Here is a 22,921-nt window from a genome sequence, read left to right on the forward strand (position 1 = left end):
CGTATAACGCGTGGTGCATAAACGTTGCATTGTAAAATCCCGCTAAAAGTTAGCAAGATAGGCCATTCAAAAGTACTGCTCTCACGAAAGACATAGGAGTTTCAAAACCAAGAGATGCTTTGATTACTGTCACAGTCAGCAAAAAGGCAGTGTCAATCAATATAAAAAATGTTCCATTTGATTTCCAAATCTTCCTAGTAACGAAACACATAAATCCACAGACCATGAACATCACTAAGGAAACTAATGATAAACCCAAAAGATTCGGCAAGTGAACCTGACTGGCTCACATAAATGTGACGTCATCGGCGACGCTTGAGTCGTGACACACGTATGAATGTCATCCTTTCTACCATTGCTATAAGTATATTTTGTAATTCAACCATTTGCTGGTGGTGAAATTGACCAGCTTCGTATTTTGTACCGGAACTGGGCATGAACTTATAGGAAAACTTTAATTTTGCTTGGAACCCTAGCTTTTCAGTACAGCCTACTTATAACGGTAATTAACCGACAACTTTGGCTGGATGACGTCATCCTGTCCTAGGATATCATTTAAACTGGTCTAGTCCAAAAGATGCCGGAAATAATGTGTCACAAATACATGGACCTTGTAGGCTCCCCCCCCCCCCCCCCCCACGTTGAGATTCAGTCCAGGGCTGTGCCCACAAAGCCTATTCAGATGCGGACAAAAATATTTGAGATTTGTAAGAGATTTCATTTCTGTGTTAAAGCAAGCAAATCCACCCATCCACGTTCTTAGTCATACTTCCGAACTGATAAACGAAACTTAACTTCGCTTTTCCTCAACTATCTACAAGGCTGTCAAAACATCGCTTCAACGCAAGGTATCGACTGGCTATAGGCAGACTGCACTTGCTAACAAAGGCAGCAAATAAGCTCCTGTACCGTTGATTGCCGCCAAAGAAATATGCGGAAAATTTGCTCGAATCGGGGGCATGAATGGACGAAACTCACCATTTAAGGTCGAAAGAATAAAGCCAAAGGTCGTTAATTACTCCCATGGGATGAGAGGAATGAAGAAAATGCATTTTTGCACTGCTGACACTGTCTCCCAATGAAAGAGCAATTGAATGAGAATGTAATGTAATGTAATGTAATGTAATGTAATGTAATGTAAATATGCATTTATATAGCGCACGTTCCAGGTCGTAATGATCTGCTCACATGCGCTTTACATCATTGACCCATATGCCCGGGTGAAAAGCACAGTCTTCAGTTGTCTCCTAAAAATGGGGAGATTTCGCCTCCCTTACCTCGAGGGACAGAGCATTCCACAAACTGGATGCTCTGACGGTGAAAGTCCTGCCGCCATAGGTGTCCAGCCGGAAACTGGGAGTTTGCAGGAGACCAAGGCACCCTGATCTCAGACTTCGACTAGGGACATATGCCGGCAGGAGATCCACCAGGTAGCTTGGTGCTGTACCATGTCTACATTTGTACGCCAGTACCAGGACCTTAAAATCAATACGGTACTTGACCGGAAGCCAATGAAGACATTTGAGGACTGGTGTGATGTGCTCTCGGCGAGGGGTTCTTGTAATCAACCTGGCTGCTCGGTTCTGGACCATCTGCAGCTTGTCGATGAGTTTAGCATCTGCGCCAGCAAGCAGACTATATTGCAGTTGTCCAGTCGCGAAACAACCAGGGACTGAACCAATGTAATTAATGAGCTGCAGCATATATTTTATCATCCTGTCAGAGGAAATCAGGGTTGTGCTGGGCCGGAGGAGCAAACATTAACCCCGATTTCCTCATGATGATATTTTACTATGATCTAATCAACGAACAACCAAGAAAATGGACGTTTTGCTGTATAAAAGTGCACTTCATTCTGGTTGTGACTTTGTCCTAAAACTTCGTGACTTTGGCCGAATCTCCCCTGACCCCCCCCCCTCGCCCCCTTGAAACAGTTGGCCTCAATATTTCATTGTACAGTCCCCAAACTCATCAGTGCCCCCCCCCCCCGGTAAAAGCAATATCCTCAGTTACACTCCGGACGCAGTGGACCAGCCTCATTCCTCATAACGAGACCAAATTAGGATGATGCAATGGGCTGCCCAGGAGTCTACAGTCAGTGGTTCCAGGACCGGCACCCCATTCGGACCACACTGTAACTGAAACAATGGAACTGGTGATTGGACAAAAATACCAATAAGCATTAATTTATTAGACCACACGCCCATGAGAAAATGATTGTTGTTGACTACTACATCCGGGTACTGGCTATGACTGGTGACGTCACTGAATATTTAGAACATCCATTTCCTGATTTTTGCTTCAGTTATTGACACTTAAATTTATTTCAAAAAGGAAGATGACTAAACGCAAGATCGCGAATATGCGAAGCTTGCACCCTGTTTTTAATCATTGTTCATCCCAGAGACAGCCTGTTTTGTAAAATGGGTGCTGTTCTCTGGAGGAAAAGGAGTTTTCTTGGCGAGCCCCGGCTGTGATTTTTTTTGTGTTGACTGTTTGTGTGTTACAGTGCATCATCAGTGTCAGCCTGCATGTATTCAGTTTCACGACTGACACACTGACACACCCCAACAAGTACACACAAACAATAAGGCTGCACTTTGCCTCCCTGTTGTTATCTGGTCATTGGCCTCAAGAACAATACAAACATGATGGAGTTATTCGTAGAGACGCTTACTGGGACAGCATTCGAACTTCGAGTGTCGCCCTTTGAGACCATCATGTCGGTGAAAGCAAAGATTCAACGTTTGGAAGGTGCGTTATATTGTCGGGTTTTGCTCTGATAGTAGTACTGATAGTGAGACTAGGCCCTAGTTGTCGTTGTGCTAGTTGGACTCCTGAGTGAAGGAGCCGTTGTTCTTGACTTGGTGCCATGTACCATGTTATTTCTCAGATTTCATGTGTCGTTGAGTGACTCTAGTATGCTGTACAGTGACTTAACTGAATTTAACTTGACCTGATTAGCTCTCTAAACCTATTGATTTGGGTCACTAACTCAGCTGACCAAATGCTTTCATGTAGATGTATTATTGTATTCTTGCAGGCATTCCGATCTCTCAGCAGCACTTAATCTGGCAGTCAGTTGAGCTTGAAGATGATTACTGTCTTCATGACTACAGTATCAACGATGGTGCTACACTCAAACTTGTGACAGCCATGCGTGGAGGGCCAATCAACACGAGGCGGAGTAAGTCTTTGCATGTACATTTAGATCAAGGTAGTTAATTGGCATGTGCATTTAATTGATGGTACGAAACGCAGCTCACCCATGTTCAGATCCAGAGAAAACTGCATCCTCCAGTGTTGAAAATGATTGCTGGTCATAACACTCTTACTTGTACGGTTTAGTCTTACTTTAAAACTAAAGTGAAATTTTTCTTTGACATCATAGATAGAGGCCCTGTTTTGCACTTGCTGTTCGGGTGTGATGACCCAAGTTTACTTTGGTGACATGACATTTCTGTTGTGAAAAACACTAAAAATTATCTGCGTTAACACCTCAGTTCACAAATGGTACGCACAGTTCATAACATAGTTTGACTTCATGAGGGGTAATCCCTCAATACCCTACATTTACAGTGCCCAGAAGTAGGCCTTTGATTGTGATTCACTGCCATCCTTGTAAGAAAATTGTTGCAATAGCTACACTTTTAGCTACACTGTTGTTGCATGTTCATGTATTTTTTTGGTGAGTCGTGAACTGAAAGTAAAAAAGTTGCTTGTAACTTGCCATATGCTACTACTACTAGTCGCAATTTTACTTTTAAAATACAAATTTTGAGCATTTAAGAAGAACATTGTTGTGAAAAATCCTGGTTCTAAAAAATCGAATGGACCCCATCTCTGTGTCTTGTAACAAACATGACAAATGTCACCTTTCCCCATTTCAGTCCCAATGGAGGACCCAGCGCTCCGTGAAATGGCGGAGTACATGGAGGCAAACAGGGACTCGCTGTTTGATAAATTGCCAGGGAATCGTCAAGTGACTCTTCTAGTCTTCCGCGAGGGTGACCAGCTAAATTTCTTCAGGGTGGTCGATAAGGGTGATGGAACGCTGACCCCTCTATCTGAGTCACTAAGGTACGTAAGAATTATTTTCAAAAAGCCATCACTGACAATTTCCTGGTTCATTCAAAAAAATATTTCTGATTGAATTTTTGTTCATTAAAAATTTAAAAGAAAGGTGTATTGTACTAGTTTGTGAAGAAAGTAACTTGATTGAAATCTTGGGAAATATTTGTGTCTTTTGTAGCTCAACGTGCCTGGAAAATCCTAGGATCAAAATATTAAGTTTTGTAAGCTGTATTATTTTCATCATATTTTGGGTGTTTTATTCTAAACTCAAATACAAAACACAAAGTTTATGATCTTAAAAGGCACCTTGTTATACAGTTGGTTACACAAAATGCTGATCAATACTCTATGTTCTAAACCGGGATTTCAATCAAACCTTACAGTTACCGGTCCCAGACCAGTCAGCCCCCACTTCCAAAATCTAGTTCTCCATAGGGGACTATTGATAACACTGAAAAAAACGAAGTGGTTTATTGGCTTGGTGCATATTAGAATATTCAATAAGAAATATCATTTCCCAGTGGGGCACTGTTGAACCTGTGTTAATGACCCAGTGAGTGACTTGAACCATTCAATTGTAAACTGTGTGTGAATATTGTTATGATTATGTCACGCAGACATAACCACTTGTGATAAATATCCCTTTCATCAAAGAAGTGTCTTTCTTGAAAATTGAAAAGAACTCTTCTCTTTATCTTAAATTTGCTTGAGAAGTATTTCAAAACTTCAGCTCTAATCTCAAAATGGCCCCCAAATTTTACATGTTGAAAGTTCTTCTGTCAGACTCAGTGTAGTCATGCATCAAACAGCTTTAGGCTGCTAGTTCTATTCTATCATAACTGGCATGAAATATCATGACATGTTTTCTCTGTCGATTTCAGTGGTGCTTCTATGTATAATCTCTATGATGAAGAAGACGAAGAAGAGATTCCTACAAAAGAGAAGTTGGAAGAAAATGATAAAATGAAAGAAAAGTTGGTCTCGCTCAGGAATAAAATGGACTCAATGACCATTACCAAGAAGGTAGACTTTTATTCTTCACATAGATGTAGTTGCTAGAAGAGCAGTTGTCAGTCTCGAGGTTGTCCTCTTAGAGGGGTTCTAATAGTTTCATTATTTTGATCTTGTCTTGCAACTTTTGCATATTCTGTGATATTTGAGGTCAAATGTTCTTCGGGAAAGATTGTTATACTAATAGGGCATCCTGCATGAGCCACTAGACGTGCTATATTGAATACTTTATTTGCCCTCCATGCACGCATTCCACCTGGCCATTATATGTGCATTGCTGCTGAGGCTAAGGCACGCTTCATCGCTGGAAGATGCTACCTCTAAGTTTAGCAACATACCTGAACAGCATTCAGTGCATGTGTGATTAGGTAGCCTGATTACTATTTGTGGTCTTATTCCCAAGAGGTGCTCCTTCAGAATAAATTTCATACTCCTACGACTATATGTATGTGAGTAGGGCTGGTGGGAGTAAGGCTTTCAGCAGCCAGGGCCAGTGCTATTATAAACAATAATGCAAATTTGTGAGAGAGAACCTCTCTAGAAAGTACAACAGATATGTATTTAAAATTCGTCGAGAGGTTTTAGAATTTTTGTGTATCAATTTTCTGACACATCCTGTACAAAAACTTAACTTTATGTTAGTGCCAGTCAGGCAGTTGGTTCCATACTTCCCCTTTAAATCGTACCTGCTTCAGACAGGTGAAGAAACAGTAACGCACCTCCAACTCTGTAAGTGTAAGATCTGAATGAATCTGTCTGGAGCCTGGAGGGCCAGTCTTACTGACAAGCAGCTAGGCAATGATAGGACTTGTATGAAACACTGCAGATCATTTGTAGAGATGGTGACTATGGTTCTGGCGGGGGGGGGTGGGGGGTTATTGACTTAAAGTAACAAATACGACACTTTTCCCTCTTAAGATGTATCCTGTGTTATTGTTTGGTTATTTTTCGCTGATCCTACTTATTTTTGCTGGTTTTTGTTATCAAAGAAAATACCTTGGGAGGTCCAAGTGACAGAATTCATATAATTAGGTGGTTAAGATAAAGTTCTTAAAAACATTTCAAACAAAATCCTTTTTAGGCCTACTAACTTTTGTAATGTGTATACACTATGAATGTAATATGACCAGGTCATTGCTATTATTATGACGGCTCTGCTGACCAGGGCCTTTGTTAGAATGTTACGGGCTTATTTGAGTATTGTCTGATCGCTTTATTCAGGAAGTCTGATTAAGCAGATCAAATTGAAATATAGTCTACAATTTACCAACATACATGATACACAAACTCATACTGTTGTTGAATTACACCTTGCAAAATATTTCTACTCTGCTTAATTTGAGCTCCTTAAGACCTATGTGTACATAACAATGTGTTGAAGGGATCTGAGTTGGGTTTTTTTAGCAAAGTTTTTTCCGTCTGTGGAAAACTTGGTTGATGTTAAAAAACAGCAAACTTTTTGGTTCATGGTTTCATTATAATATTTCAGCCGAAGAAAAAGCCACGGCCACCATCTGCAGGGAGACCAGGGAGTCACAAGTCACGTGTTCGCCACATTCCAAAGTCGTCCCTCAACAAGAATCTATGTCTACCCCCAGTTGGTCACTCACATTCATTAGTGAAAGACAGCATTCCTTCTCATACGACAGAGACTAGCTATAATAGAATCATAGAGGATCCGAAAAGTGATTTGAACTTGAAGAAAGAACTTCCATTGACGGATTCTGCCAGTCGGCGGAGTAAACATGATAGAATTAGTCCCCTTGATAGTGCTACTTTGAAAAGGTCTTTGTCTAGTGTAAAAGAGGATCTCGCTTCAAATTCCCGGCCGGTCTCAGGCACTAGAAAAACCAAGGAATCTGAAACTGCTAAATTGCTATCTAAGAAAGACTCTGCTGCTTCTATTAAAAGAAGAGACAGTTTGAAGAGTGAGAAAGACATTCCTAGGTCGGGGTCCGCACGGAAGAAAGATGTGACGTTAGAAACCTTGAAAGAAACACTGAAGCCGCCACCATCCACTAAATTTGAACGTAAAAAAGACTTCGGTTACGATCCAATTGGCCCAACAACTTCCTCAAGTCGTAAAGAGGTGACTTTAGAAAGTTTAAAGGAGTCGTTCGGACGACCTACGACCTCTAGTAAATATGCAAATAAGGAACGGAAGAAAGAGTTCATGATTGAGAGTCTCAGCTCGGAGGAGGCACGTGCCATGTCAGGTCTCCTACGGCAGGCAAGCATAGAACGACTTGGCTCATCTAAGATAGGAAATTTTGTCAGCGGTAGTGCTAGCAAGTCTCGTTTAGGGGGTTACCCTATTGGTGGTGCTGGAATTAAAGAAGGACGGGTACCTACACCTGAGGGGAGATTAATGGTAAGTAAAGCATGTATTTCGAAATAGGAAATCTGGAGTTTTTTCTTATCAGCTCGAAGCTACATATGTGATTATTCTCTCATAAATGCCAGGTGCATTGGTCTCTAGTTGGGAGGAATTTTGGCGAAAATGGATTCACAAAAGTGTGTACATGTACTTATGCCTGAACTTGATATCTCATATTTACATTGGTTGTCATGTGAGTGAATGTCCACATGTCCTCGGGCGTCACTCTCTCCCATTTATTTTCATTGATCATAAGCTATTTGTGCATGTATCGATATGAACACACGCGTCTCGACTATTGTATGAAAATCACTTGGACATGGATCCCTTATGGCATAAATTCCAATGTAAACATAGGCATTAACACTTTCTCTTCCTCGAGATGAGATTCGAATTAGAATTATTGATTGGCATGAGAAATTATTATCATAACAAAACCTTCAGAAGACATCGTGCTTGATACCACATTAAGCATGTGAGGGACTAGGCTTCTGTAGTTTCTGTTCTCAATATTCCATTGATTATTTTCAGTCTGCCAGACTCCAAAGATTGTCAGCGAGTCGCGACGGTCGTATTATGTCGCCATCTCATCGTCTACCTCCAGTTAAAACAAAGAAGAAGCCACACAAGAGGTGCTTCTTTTGTGCAAAAAAAACAGGTTTAGCTACAAGTTACCAGTGCAGGTAAGAGTTGGATCTGGTACCTGAGGCAGTACAAGCAATACTGCCATCTATTGTATATTGCCATCATAGATGTGCTAGCATTGGGTATGTTCTGGCCTCTAGAAATCTTATCGAACTAGGTAATAGCTTTGTTACCAATGTACACTGTAGGTGAGCGTTAAATATCTGGGCTGAAAATCTCGAAGAGTCATATTGCCATTGTCAAAGGACTTCATTGAATAGCATTACCAGTGTGTGCTTTGACTGGTGAAAAGTTATAAACAAAGGTGACATGTCTAGTTTGTTTTGATTACAACTATCTTTCTTCTTGAACTTTTTTCAGATGTGGCAACAATTTCTGTGTTACCCACCGCTATGCTGAGGCGCACAATTGTACATTTGACTACAAGACAGAGGGACGCAAGATCATTGAGCAGAGTAACCCAGTTGTTAGTGCACCAAAGTTGCCTAAAATATAAGTCGAATCCATCCAGAGTTAAACGTGTACTGTTGTGATTTGTCTTGTATCAAAATATGTGCTGAGAGTGATATATGAATGTTCACTTGAAAAGATGTTGCAAACACTGTGCCCGCCTGAACATCAGAAAAAAACATCATTCCTATTACCTGAGAGTTGAATAGTTCTTATGAAAGAGCAACTGCACAGTCTGTCTTTCAATGTGGATCACTTGTTCTTTTAATCAACGACTGCCCTGTTTGGGTAAGAAAATACAAGTAATTCCTGTTATTTCACTGTTTATTTACATTTATTCTGGTGCCTATTGCTGTTGACTCATTTACTTTGACGATGAAATATGAAAATGTATCTTGCAAATTTTTAAATCTCTGCTTTTAAAATACCGATGTATTTGCTGATTTGCTGATCACGAAGTATTCAAATAGCTATTCCCCTCTAATCATGCATGACTTTAAAAGTATCTAAACACTTCATTCTGTTTTCATTTTCACTATAATCTTGGTCACATTTCAAAATGTAGAATCATTGGTACTACCATTAGAATTTCTATTCAAAGTTACTTTCTTCATTAGTAGTTAATCATGATTTCAATCTGTTATGAGGACATAAAGATTTCAGTGCCTCTGGTATCAAACCTTCTCTAAAGCAAAAATTGGTATGTATGTTTCTAAATGACTTCATGCATGATTTTAACTGCTTGGTTGTGTAAGGAACTTACATTGTGAAGTTTATTTTGAGAAGACAGTAAATTCTGTGGGCTTTTTAAAAGAGTATTGTTTTCTTATGACTCTTTTGAGAATGTGATAATTTTGCTTTGTTTTTAACACAAGATTTGCTTGATGTTTCATGAATTTTGTTGCTGTTGTGGATTTGTTAGAAAAAAAATGAAGAAAAACCAAACCAATGGCACTAATATAGTCACTTCAACTTATGGGAGATATAGTTAGGTGAATGAATGTATTGTTGACTGAGTGTGCCTTTACCAAAAGCTATAAAATATAATGAGAAGTTATTCAGGGCATAATATCAACAACCGTACATTACCATTGGCCCTAAAATCAGGCCATTCACAAGATAACTGCTGTTTTTGCTGAAGCACTTTCAGCCTGACTCATTTAGAATACATGTAAACTGTACACTGACCATTTATGCTTTGGTCAGAGTCTGTATAGATTGTAAATAGTAGTGTGTAAAGTGATACATCTTGCACAGATTAGCTTGATTGTAAATAATTTGTACGTTTGTCATAGAGAAATATGCGGAGCAGTAATGCCTTTGAATATAAGGTAAAGTTGCTCCTCTCACTTTTAACATGTTAAACGAAAAAACTGATAAATGTCACAATAAACTCTTTCTGTACCTCCACTGCTCTGAAAAACTGTGTATGTAAAGCACATGTAACGACAGTATACTGGAGATTAACCTGTACATGTTAGATGTTTACTGAATGAACTTGTTTATAACTGTTGATGACTTCTGTTTTGCAACGAGCATGTTTTTGTCATGACCATTTGTGATACACAGTGTCAGTCCCAGGTTAAAAAACAAATAGCTTTAGAGTGTTTTGTAAAAATAAGTCTTAGCACAGTCATAAGTTTGGTTTAAGACTTTTTTCAACATACACGACTTAATTTACTTCTGCATACATGTTATAAAAAAACCCATAATAGTCTTATGGTGTTGGGTATGAAATACAGCATATAAATCTGTTCATACAAGTGATTTCATAACGCTGAGTCATGATATACTGTGTAGACCGCACAAAGAACATGTTAAGTATTACATGACATAGTGACTTGGTGTTCTTCTGAGTCAGTAGCTAATTGTGTCAGACTTGTAGCTACAATAAAGAACCAAGTGTATCATATTGTTCATGACAAATTCATTTCCTGTTTGTCTGTGATCTGATATTCTTATGGCACTGTTCTTATATCGATAATTTTTTTCAAACACTTAGTAAATTGCTCTGGCAGTTGACATAGGCCTGTTACATGTAAAATAGGCCTTTTGTACAGCAACCCCTTTGATTTGATACACAAATAAGGATATACTAGCTTTGCAGTTTCTTTGGTTTCTTATGGTCCTTATTGGCGAAAAGACCTTGTCACTTTGCTCGATTTGAACCTTTAAATCATCACTCTGATTGCATATGTCTTGCATATCTGGATATCATTTCTGTAAATTGAGTACATTTGTGTAATAAGTATATCACTGTAACTGCTTTCAGGGGGCATCGAGTATGGCCGACCCGTGACACTGAATAAAATAATTGAAAAATGACTTCATGTTGTTTGGTAATTTGTATATTGGTTTTAAACTGTCACAAGCTCCAGAGAGGCTTAGTGGACAACTACATGTACTCTGGTCACTGAAGACCGCTTCAAAGGTCTTGGAAGACTGCTTCGTTACAGTTCCTTCCTTCAGATGGGGTTCCCAGCTTTACATGGTTTTGGTATCTTGTTCCAGATTGCTACTCTCGATTCCTGGAGTCCTCGAAACCTCGCCTCTAACGGGATGTCTGTGACATCCCGGGAGGACGTGTTTGACCAGGAACATCCTGTATCGATGTGACATGTCTCAAGTTGTCTCCGACAGGGTTATTGTGCTCGATCTCGTCCAGTACCAAAATTGCCCCACAGCAAGAGTCACGAAAGAGACTCGGTCACAATCTATACAGGGTGTCCCACAAGAGACCTCCAGTGATTATGTCCACTTGGATGCTTGATATAAAGCTAAAGTCATGCTGGAGACTCAGTCACAATCTTTACAGGGTGTCCCACGGGAGACCTCCAATGACTATGTCCACTTGGATGCTTGATATAAAGCTAGAGTCATGCTGGAGACTCAGTCACAATCTTTACAGGGTGTCCCACGGGAGACCTCCAGTGACTATGTCCACTTGGATGCTTGATATAAAGCTAAAGTCATGCTGGAGACTCAGTCACAATCTTTACAGGGTGTCCCACGGGAGACCTCCAGTGACTATGTCCACTTGGATGCTTGATATAAAGCTAGAGTCATGCTGGAGACTCAGTCACAATCTTTACAGGGTGTCCCACGGGAGACCTCCCATGACTATGTCCACTTGGATGCTTGATATAAAGCTAGAGTCATGCTGAAGACTCAGTCAAAATCTTTACAGGGTGTCCCACGGGAGACCTCCAATGACTATGTCCACTTGGATGCTTGATATAAAGCTAGAGTCATGCTGGAGACTCAGTCAAAATCTTTACAGGGTGTCCCACGGGAGACCTCCAATGACTATGTCCACTTGGATGCTTGATATAAAGCTAGAGGCATGCTGGAGACTCAGTCACAATCTTTACAGGGTGTCCCACGGGAGACCTCCAATGACTATGTCCACTTGGATGCTTGATATAAAGCTGGAGTCATGCTGGAGACTTAGTCACAATCTATACAGGGTGTACCGGGGGACAATCATAGACAGTGTAGGACACTTACAGTGATCAATGGCTGCTTGTTAGTGCTTGGAGACTCAAGACAGTCAGCATAGGACAGTTTCCATGAGCAATGTGTACGTCTTGATGTAATGCTGGAGAATCAGAAACATCTTTATCGGGTATCTCCAGAGATGGGATACAGGGTTTGTCCCAAGAGCAACCCATCTTGAAGACAAGCATCAGTGCTAGTTCTGGGCGATTGTGTATTTGGGGAACAACCAATCTTGAAGACAGATCAGTTCAAGGGCTCTGCTGGGCACAATTCTAATGGGGCAGCATGGAGATCAAGATGCTTGCATTGATTGACGTCTTGTTATCATGCTGGAGCCTCAGTCACAATCTATACAGGGTTTGTCCCAAGAGCAACACATCTTGGAGACAGATCAGTGCTAGCTCTGGGCGATCATGTATTTGGGGAACAACCAATCTTGATGACAGATTAGTGCCATGTGTGCTGTGTGTTGGAGGGCAATATTCCCCACCTCAGAGTACCTGCTCCAACGAGTAAGTTTGTAAGACCCTTGGAAAATGTCTCAATCAGCCATGCATGCATTTGCTGAAGACATTGACAGTAAGATTGTTTTAAACTCAGGCATTTGCTCCAATGACGAAAAGTCACTGCAGTGTTCGAGGTTCCGAGCTTGAGTTTTCCATGGAGGACATCAGAATTAGCCATAGAAGTTCAAAGCTTTAGCTTTTCAGTGAGAACGTCGCAATTAACAAGCTTAGGCAGTCCGTTGAGAGGGTCACATTCAGCCACTAAAGCAGTCCGTTGAGAGAGTAACATTCAGCCATAGAAGTTCTAAAGCCAAAGGAATTCCATAGAGAATGTCACATACTTTTGAAGTAACAAGTAACATGCACATGTAAGTACCAGGCGTATTCCCCAAGGAATGTCACAATCAACCATGGATGGCCACATTTACTCAGGCCATACTGAAGACAGTGGAGACAAGTTTTTTTAAAGCCTCAATAGGCTGTGTGACATTCTCCATGGAATGCCTTAGCTTGGAACTTCCCTTGGTGAATCTAAAGAAAGGCATGCTAAAGATGTTAGGATATCAAGTATTCTGTTTTTTATTTTAACCTAAATAATCTACATTTAAGAGACAAATTATACATGATTACAGACGTACAGATGTATTGAGCAAGTATTATCTGCAACATGTGATTTACATGCATCAGCCGTGTCTGTCAGACGCTGATAGACAGGCATGTACATGTATCTGCAATGACTAGTACATGTATATTACATGAAGGTCTTAGACAGATTAAATGCAGTTCAAAATGAAAAAAATATTGTGTGGTCTTTTGTATAATTCAAAATAGTCTTCGGGGCTAAAAGTTGCTAGCATACAGTTAAACGTCCCTCAATAGCCTCTTTAAATTGGACACCAAGTCTAATAAGGACACTGACTTTGGTCCTACCTAAATCCGTCAGTTTCAGTCAATTTGACCTTGTTGACCTGTCCTAAAACATGTCCAAGGACAGTCATTTGTCATATGGGTTTTCTCCACCAAAACCTTCTTATCATTCTGCTCAAAGCACCTTGACCTACATAATAGTAATACAGGCATGACAATTGAAAGTAGTCAATAAAGACAATTAACAAATTTTAGAATAGTAATAGTGCATGTATATATATGAATGTATCTATTGATATAAAAATATTACTTCTCTATAATGTTGGCTTCAGTATTTTTTCAACTCAATAGAGGCCCAGCACTCCTGTAAACTCAATTTTCTATTGACATGATTGATAATTGATTAGTGACCCACAAAGTAAAATTTCACAGTAACGACGCAGGACGGTGTTGCTCCCCATGTCTCTTTGGATCAGTGTTGTCCAGAACCATTGTGTGCCCTCCTGGTCCTGGTCGTTGAAATGACGATTTTACCAACATTTATCAAATCATCCCGACTTTATCCTGAAGTTATTTCAAATTAAACTTAACATTTTTTACCCAAGTCCCTAACAAACACTCAGTGAAAGGTAAAGAGGGACCTCGGAAGGTCCATCATCAAGCTATGATTGAGATTCTTTATGCGGTGCTTATTGATGCCAAGTTTACGAATCGTTTTTGTTTTGTTCTCGTGAATGTCATATGCAACAATATGGCAAACAACACCGCGCTCAGTACGATCACTGCGATCAAAATCATCGTAAACGTCATGCATATTAGTACGATCGGATATTGTTTCTTTTGCAATGATGTACATCTGACCTTGGTGGGAGCATAGCTGGAGATCAGCATTGTAGTCTTTCAACTCTCTGACAGGTGTACATGAGGTCCAGAGGTTTGTCCTCGGATTATACATGTAGACCTTATTCTTGGCAATCCTGTAAATGAAACTACCAATTCCCACCATCCCACGGGCGAAATGATGAGGAGGAATACCAGTGACCTCCAACCAATCATCTTTCAGTATATCGTAACTGTACATACGATTTTTAGGATGTGTATCAGGCATTCTTTCCCAGAATGCAACAAATATTTTGCTGTCACAAGCTGCCGCACACAGTCCTTTTGCCCTGACTGCTGGCGGTGGCAAGCACTTGACTGCAGACCACATGTTCTGAGCTACTGAGTACACCTCAACAGCTCTTGGACATATCCCTTCATGTAGATGACCATGCTCCTGTCCACCAATGGCATAGATACAATGATTTAATTCCACTAGCTCACACCAGTATCTGACTTGGGACATTGGTTCCAAATTCACCCATTGTTTTGTGGAAGGGTCATACCTGAGGAAATATGGGATATAATTGTCATGGACTGGTCCTGGTTCTTCTGATGGATCTGGTTCAAATTTTACTCCACATGTGTAAAGAAATGAACGTGCACACAGCATAGCTGAACCCCAGTCATCAAACCCGTCCAACAAAGTCACCTTTCCTTTTGTAAAACATGGATGCATTTCATAGCCTTCTACTGTATCATGAGAATATAATATAAAACTGAGTTCAGGATTTCGAATTTTAGTTCGCTCATTTGCAAGAAGAGGTCGCCGGATGACTTCAGAAGGTTTATGATAGTGTTTACCCTCTTCAATCAACTCTTTGCATCTTGAGTGTTTCTGTATGATGCCATTCTTAGACGCATGATGAATTTCCTTCAGGGACATGATCGGAAAGCGCACTTTCTCCATCAATTGAGGTAGCCATTGGGAACGCGTTTTGAAATCATGACAAATCCACTTGGTAACATGCATGAACAGATTATATTCAGATTCAATCCATAAATTGTCATGTGCGATGATTTTTAGCAAGTATTTCACAGGAAGCTCGAGATATTCTGTAACACATTCTGTCATATAAAACCTGAATTCCTTTGCCATAACATCACAGATGTAGTCCTGAAGTTTTTCCAGAGAATAAAAGTCTGCTATTTCCAGATCCCTGATGTAACTAGACCGACGAAGATTCTCCATAATGAACCTCATACACAGATCCAGTGCTTCTAATATCTGCATATGATTGGCACCCGCAATGATCTCAATGATATTCTCCTTGCTGAGTTTAAGCTTCCCTGTGTACAAGAAACTGACAATAGTTTCAAGGCTGCGTCCACTCACACCCTTCAACTCGATCACATCTTTGCCTGTTTCTAGAAAACTTCCTGTGAGCATTGTGTAGAAGTAGTCGCTATTGGATACGAGGACAACTTTATGCACCCTCACTGAAGTTTCCTGCGCTTTGAGGGTCAAGTCACAGAGGAGGTCATCTTGATGAAGCCGTTCAAGCCCTGATAACATAGCCGCAGCGTAGTTTTGCGATTCCATTACCTTTGCCCCGAAGTGTTGCTCCTCCTCAGGGCTTCTACCAACACCTCGGAACTCCGCCATATCCGTCATCTGAAGATACAAAGGAAGAAAACATATGATAATCTAATCTTGAGTAAGTTGAGATGATGACAGATGAACTACTGGACTCAGGCTGTGAGGCTCTCGGCCCTCAGCCCATTCGGTAACTGCACTGGACTTGACATTGCACGAACTGGCAAGTGACGTCGGTACTCACTAAACCTAAAGACCACAACAAAACAGCTATTACGTTCAGTGTACCCGCACAGTTTCTGGAAGAGGCGAATCCGACAAACGATTTTAAGAATGTGTACCTGAATTCCCTTCAGATAGTTCCTAAATCCGGACAAATTCACTCATTCAGCTCTCGATCAAACTTGACAGTCGATCAACGAACACTCGCCATATGTCAGTCGCTGTACATCTACCGTACAAGAAACTACTTGTCTTGTATCATTAAACGTTTAAGACATCGAGAAAACGTCCGTGTTTACACAGGAAAAATAGTAAACAAGTCGTAAATCTAGTTCTAATTATCACCACAGGAGCGCTGAATTTTTTTTCTTGTTCTCCCCATCAGCCGTGGCACGGGCATCAAAGACAATCGACGAGCATCGACGACACCCTTTCACGCTAGAATAGAATGTTACCTGATTTCCTGATTCACACCAACGTTACATTTGGTGGTTGTCCCTATTTGTCAGTGTTTCCATATGCAGATAGAGCGAACTGACCATGACTTTTCAAGTCGGTTAAGCAGAGAACACTGAGGAAACACTCAGAAAAGGAAGCACCATTGCTGCAAATTGTAAACCGGGCCAGGAGCCGTCCCAACTCTCTAAACGTGTCAGCGTTGTTTAATAGGCTACCATGTGTTTGTTCGCGTTGGACCCGGGCCGTGACCGTACGTCATCTGTATCTGTTCAAATTGTAACAGGAAGCCGCGTGGGCATTCTAAAAGGGTAGTTGTGACCGTATACACATCAGAGAATGGTCCTCAATGAACGCCCCATCTTTTGTTGAATCTGAAATTTGGCCAACACAAGTGTCTCTTTGACCTCCTTTTATCGTTAATAATAAAGAATGGCAATTGTAATGAACCTGTTATGTGCCGAACTTCGCGGTAATTTGGCAATCTGAATGTTTTGATATTCTCACAGAGTGGTAATAAGAACTGCATAGAGATGTGAATTATTGTGCCTCTACACACGAACGCCGTGAGGCCGCACACAATATTTTCGATAATACCACCATTATTACATCTTAATTGTCAAAACGAGCAGGATATACGACAATCACTGTGAGCGAAATTACTTTGGAGAACCTGCTGGGCCTGTAGCCAGAAATGAAAAATCATGCTCAGTTGGTATAGGGTTCATCGTGGGAAAGCAAGACAGTGATTTATACGTTTCATTGGAGTAGTTCGTCTTCTCTTCTCTTCCCACTTTCATAAACTTCTCTTTTTACATCAATTTTTCATCTGCTTTGGGATACTTCGTGTTCGAGTAGAGGAAGACCATAAGCGGAGCGGAATTCGGCGTAAGATGACGTGTTTTCGCCCGTTGTATCGTCATGATAAAAATCACCGCAATCCATGACTGGGCCATTTGGATTTTGGTTTCCAAGCAAAGCAGATATAGATGAGACCTTATAACAAATTGCAGTAGGGACCAATTAATGTTTAATGAGGGACCATTCTTTTGTACATAATTTCATTTTGGACGGATATCTTTTTATTTTGATCTTGCGGATAATACAATAACTGTGTAAGAAGACTTGAAATTGGCGGGCGACAAATAAGAGAACGATGAAAAAGATAGTGTTCGTTATAGCATTGGTTGCGCTCTTGGCAACAGTCGTTGCGCCGAAACCGAACCGGCGAAGAGGCAAGAGCAGACATTGTAAGTACGACGATCACCACCTTCCTTAATTTAGCTTCTTGACAATCAAATGTCATTTCTGTAAGATTTCATTTTGGTGATTGTATGTAAACGCGCGAAAACACGAAAATCAAGAGGCGCGTGAATATTTCCGGGTTTAAAGTATTCGGAAGATCGGTTCACCAGGGAATGAATGATGGATGGCTCAGTGAAGGCTCTGCAGTTCTTTGTTATTACCAGTTGCATAATGAGCTCATGGAGAGAGAGACTTCTGCTGATCGAATTGCCCTTGATTAATGACACACCAGCTAAGGTCACACTAATCGAATTTCTGTGATTGATGATACGCGGAAGGTCATGAATATTTATACGTTAATAGCTCATGCTGCTGGTTCACTAAATATCCTATTTAGGCCGGTAGTTCCGCAATGGTATGACATTACATGTATTTATATGATATCGAGCACATTGTTGCCTCTTGGGAATGCCAGAAACCATGCGTGGTCGATGCAGTTACATAATTATCCTTAAGTGCGCTCCTCTGCACTTCTGCATGATTACACTATACCACCAGCCTCTCTCGACGCCGAACATGCACTATTAATTGGCTCTAAGCAACTTTAGAATTTATTGCTAAAAGTACAATTTTCTGTTTCTACATGTACATGTACATCAAGACTAAAAAGGCATATCCTAGTAGCAAAAACTCATTACATCAGAGTTTTTACTCGTAGATATATTCTTTGACGTGTCCTACGGTTCCACTCAGAGACTGGCAGACTCGTTGCAATAAGTTTTTTGTCATTCCCCATTACAACAATCGCCCAGTTATCGAACGAGCCGAATAAACCTGTGTATACTTCCAGGTTTCACGAACAGGAAGAAGACCAATAACTGCCAAAGAACGCCATGGGCAGAAAATTGTCTTTCGAAGATGGACCTCGATGTAATTGTGATGGTGGAAAGGATGGACCAAGCGAGATTCAACCTGGCAAGAAATTTTGCTCTCAACATTATTCGCCACGTTGCTGCCAGGCCACATGCCAACAGTACCGTTAGATTGGCGGTATTTACATATGGAGATAAGGTAAGTGTCGTCGTGAACGTAATGGTGTCCTTGTTAGAGACGCATATACTATCAAAACGATAACCAGTATTGGTCTACATGTATATCCAAAAGGGCGATTTCGAAAGCGTTTGATGCCGAACGCCGGCCTTTGTTAGTTTATTACGCCGTGGTGCCTTCGAGTAGTATTACCTTTTTTGGGAATTACAGTGAGCAAGATACGTACGACGCTACAGTCGCATATGCAGTGTAGAGTCTGCGCAGCTACATTTGAAGAGCCTCCTTTTCCATACACGCTCTTGTCTCGTTGCTCGTTTTTTCTCAAATCGGAACGGATATATTTCGCCTGCAGTGGTCAAAATTAATCATATATCGGCTATGACCACCTCTAAAAGTCATCAGGGACACTTATAAGTCCAAACAGCAAGCAAAGATTATGTGTACATGGAACTTCGACATTATTACAATTCCCGAAAACGAGCTTCCATGACTAACATTTTTTAATGATTTCAGGACTTCGGGGTATTTTGGCCCAACCCAAAGAAAGGTGTGTCTGTGAAGGATGCCCTGAACCAACTGAGGCGTGTCCGAGTCAAAAGAGAGCACCCACTCACCGCCCGGGCGATAAGATTCGCGTCGAAGTTCCCTGAACCTTCCAAAAATCAAGATGGCGCGCAACCAGATCGGGTCGTTGTGTTTGTTGGTAGCGGGAGGAGTAGCCAAGGTGATGATGATTTACGCATGGCTATCAAAGACATGAAGTCTTCTCGAAGTAAGCTATTCTTCATCCACGTTGGCAGAGGCGCCGACCGAAAGTTTGTGCGGGGGTTGAAGGAAGCTGGAACTGTCAGGAAGCTAAAGCGGAATACGGAGAAAGTGTTGTGGCGCTACCTCGTCAATCTGAACATGAGAAAATTTCGAGTCTAGACCAAGCGGGGTCTTCATTGATGCCACGCAACAGACCCGACCTTCCTTTCGGCGCTTTTGAGCTGGCACAAAGGGAATCCGTATCTTCCCGGATAAAGTGTCTGTACCCATAGATAAAGAAAGATGTCGCACTGCTGTAGAGAAAAACAGCAAAGGGCTGAATGTTCCACATAACTTGGCCGATACCTAAACACGTGCTGTATCCCAAGACCTAAACTATCTGACACCATGATGTTTTCTTGGGTTTCCATCCGTGAATCCATAAAAAGCCCGCTGACCATATTGGCCTTCCATTTGAGGATTTGGGGCAATGCTCTTTGAAGATCGCCAGTGCGTCTTTCATGAAATCCGCCATGAGTTCTTTTGGGATAGCCATGGTGTGCGGCAACAATGTCTCAATCATTCCTGAAATAGTGAGTATATAGATATGAGTGATTTAGCTAAGCTGCCGTGGAAAACGATGGTGCAGTGTAAAATGCGCAGTTGACGTTAGCTCAGATGCATGCCGATCTACAGTTAGCGTGCGTATCCATCCATCAACGTACAAGAGGAGATTTTACTTTGTTTAGGATTGATGTTCACCGCCGGTAAGTCGGCAGGCGTCAGATGTGGCTTTGCTGTGGCTGTCCTAAGTATATTCAGCCACGATAGACAGTGTCCTATTCCCCGGGTCTTGTATTCATAACCGGTAACAAAATATTGGGAAAGGATTACCTACCACTACAACGTTCATCACTCGGAAAGACGTAGTCCAAATCAACTAATTTCACCACCTTGACCTTAAGGTCAGCTTGAAGGGCAAGGTCGGTGTAACCGTCTACCGGGTGTTTCCTCCATTTGTTGTGTTTCTCCCAGCCTGGCGTGTGTCTCCATGGCGGCACGAAATCCTGAAACAGGTTGGAAGCAGTTGTTAAATAGAATTGTGATACAAGAATGATACGTAAGAATGGCTTCAACTTCCACAGCCAAAGCCACAGATTGAAGAAGTATATATGAGACCAGCCGGCCGGGATAGCTAGCTTCGTTAAGTCTCTTCAATTATCATACACATCATGTACTTTTGAAGAAAGAAAATGGTTATTTGAGAATCGGCGTTAATGCGTCTTTTGAAATCAGAATGAACTGGAAACTTAAAGTGGATGCACGTGTCATATCATCAGTTCAAATGTTTTCTGTCATTTTTTCGGACTCCATAATAACTCTGGTAGGCCAATACATGTATAGGCATAGTCGAAATTCCCAGTACGCCACGACACCTTTTTAGATGGCTGTGGATCCACTCTCTTTATATGGTACTGACCTTGAGATACTTATTCCATCGAGGATACTCTGTTATTTTCGGTCCGATCTCCACGAAGGCAGGCGGTGCTCTTTGGCCGAGGACTAGAAGAAATTCTCCACCAGGCGCAAGAATTTTATGAATTTCAGCAAGAGCTATCGTTTGGTCCTTGATCCAGTGAAGAACTATGAATGATGTGGCCATATTGAAAAGTCCGGTCCATTCCTCTTTCATTGTCTCAGGTTTTTCCGCGTCTGCGACTGTGTAGTGAATGCGCTCATTTGGGTTGTGAGCTTGAGCAAATTCCACCATACCTGGAACCTATAATTTGACAAAATTTTGAAATAGTGTGAGCCAAAAACATTAGGTATACACTGAATCATCCTTAAGGGCTCGACCTTATCAAAGCTATATGATGACACTTTATATCCTTTTGGTTCTAATTATATCCTTTTGGTTCTAAAAATGTAGGCTATAGCTCTTACCTTATCGTATGCAATGATATTCTTGACTCCAGGAAGTTTTTCGCTTATGATGTTGGTCACTTCTCCCGTGCCGCATCCAATATCCACCACATTCGGGTAGCACTCTTGGAGTAGAGACGTCTTTCCAAGTATTTCGTGGGCCCAACTTTTTTGAGCCCCACAGTTGAGCGAGTACAGGGCAGGGTCTGGATTCATCCTTGCTTATGAGGATAAAGACTATAGTTATCAAACGATTGTCACTGCCTGCCTATCAAGAGGATGAAATAGAAGGAATTCGTATGGTGGTGCTCCTAGATCTGCGACAAAGCGAGACACGAAATAACGAGAAATAAATGCATGAGCTTGATTATAGCCCTGGGACCAATTTAATGAAATCTCACATTTACTATTGGTGGTGAAGCATTGTCATAATTGGCATCATCCGACAATCATGAGATAATACATGCAATATTCACAATTGAAAGGACAGCCTGGGTCACGAGAATTGCCGGCCGAACTGCCGGTCTCCATAGCAGCAACAACCACATCTTCGCAAAACATGTAGACCTCCTGATTACAGGACATAACCCCCTTACCCGTCCAATCCTTCCTTGACTACACATGGGCCTATGTTTGCAGTCATGGCGAGTCGAATGCAAAGGCCTACATGTATCCATGGCCAGACCATTCGGATATACCTGTCACTTCCCGTAGCGTGCCACAGCCCTTGCTACTTACCTTAACACACTTTTTGGCGTCGAGCAGTAAGATTGCTCTTAGAGTAACCAGACTAAATACTCTTAAGGATTGCCTAATCAACATGTTTCGAGGGAGAGATAAAGTTTCCTATGTCGTCACTGCCGAAAATAAAACACGTTGGGGAAAACCGTTCTGTAATATCAAGTATACCATACTTCACGTGATATCTCGCATAGTTATCTATAATTGTGTTCTCGATTTATTCCGGAGTTATGTGTGACCTCATTTTGCCTATTCATTCTCGTTCCAATGCACGTTTTCTATGTTATCGTTGAGGGTTTTTCCGATCCGATTCGTCAGTCTGTATTGTCTACCGCAATGCGAAAGTTATCATTTTGCCAAGAAAACAGGCGCCGTACAGTTGATAAGCAAAAATCGAATAAAATGACGTGTGTTTATCATGATGCTTCCTAAACCATCGAGAAGGACTGCTCACTCTGGCAAGATTGGATTAAGGATCACTCATTTTTCTCACCAAGGTTTTACCCAGGAGACGGGAGTGTTTAATGGACAACTCTACAAAGACGGCTGTCCAAAGGATACCTCTCTATAAAGAATAGACCAGTCCATTACAGAGGACAGTCTATAGAGGTTCCTCACGTGACATCACGACGTGACGTTTTGACGGCCACCTGCCAATGCATTTCCTTTACGTCGTGACCACGTGTGACGGCA

General features: G+C 41.3%; 4 protein-coding genes across 4 annotated transcripts; 2 read left to right on the forward strand and 2 right to left on the reverse strand.

Annotated features, from left to right (window-relative positions):
* Positions 1-2,281: 2,281 nt before the first annotated feature.
* On the forward strand, positions 2,282-10,882 carry LOC135494402 (AN1-type zinc finger protein 4-like). Its single transcript, XM_064782337.1, has 7 exons — positions 2,282-2,754; positions 3,044-3,187; positions 3,891-4,080; positions 4,956-5,097; positions 6,575-7,456; positions 7,994-8,145; positions 8,468-10,882. The coding sequence occupies exons 1-7, from the start codon at positions 2,649-2,651 to the stop codon at positions 8,601-8,603; spliced, it is 1,752 nt and encodes a 583-aa protein (XP_064638407.1). The 5' UTR covers positions 2,282-2,648; the 3' UTR covers positions 8,604-10,882.
* Positions 10,883-13,124: 2,242 nt separating this feature from the next.
* On the reverse strand, positions 13,125-16,398 carry LOC135502743 (kelch-like protein diablo). The gene is made up of 2 exons (XM_064795813.1): positions 16,186-16,398; positions 13,125-15,922 (listed from the first exon to the last, which is right to left on the reverse strand). Exon 2 carries the CDS (start codon positions 15,920-15,922, stop codon positions 14,048-14,050), a length of 1,875 nt encoding a protein of 624 aa, XP_064651883.1. The 5' UTR covers positions 16,186-16,398; the 3' UTR covers positions 13,125-14,047.
* Positions 16,399-17,653: 1,255 nt separating this feature from the next.
* Positions 17,654-20,832, forward strand: LOC135494424 (uncharacterized). The gene is made up of 3 exons (XM_064782377.1): positions 17,654-17,772; positions 18,618-18,838; positions 19,331-20,832. The coding sequence occupies exons 1-3, from the start codon at positions 17,679-17,681 to the stop codon at positions 19,742-19,744; spliced, it is 729 nt and encodes a 242-aa protein (XP_064638447.1). The 5' UTR covers positions 17,654-17,678; the 3' UTR covers positions 19,745-20,832.
* Positions 19,956-22,316, reverse strand: LOC135494413 (juvenile hormone acid O-methyltransferase-like). The gene is made up of 5 exons (XM_064782366.1): positions 22,226-22,316; positions 21,509-21,804; positions 21,045-21,344; positions 20,463-20,631; positions 19,956-20,149 (listed from the first exon to the last, which is right to left on the reverse strand). The coding sequence occupies exons 2-5, from the start codon at positions 21,701-21,703 to the stop codon at positions 19,956-19,958; spliced, it is 858 nt and encodes a 285-aa protein (XP_064638436.1). The 5' UTR covers positions 21,704-21,804; positions 22,226-22,316.
* Between the last annotated feature and the right edge of the window lie 605 nt (positions 22,317-22,921).

The sequence above is a fragment of the Lineus longissimus genome, chromosome 1, assembly GCF_910592395.1.
Source record: "Lineus longissimus chromosome 1, tnLinLong1.2, whole genome shotgun sequence".
Classification (NCBI taxonomy): Eukaryota; Metazoa; Nemertea; class Pilidiophora; order Heteronemertea; family Lineidae; genus Lineus; species Lineus longissimus.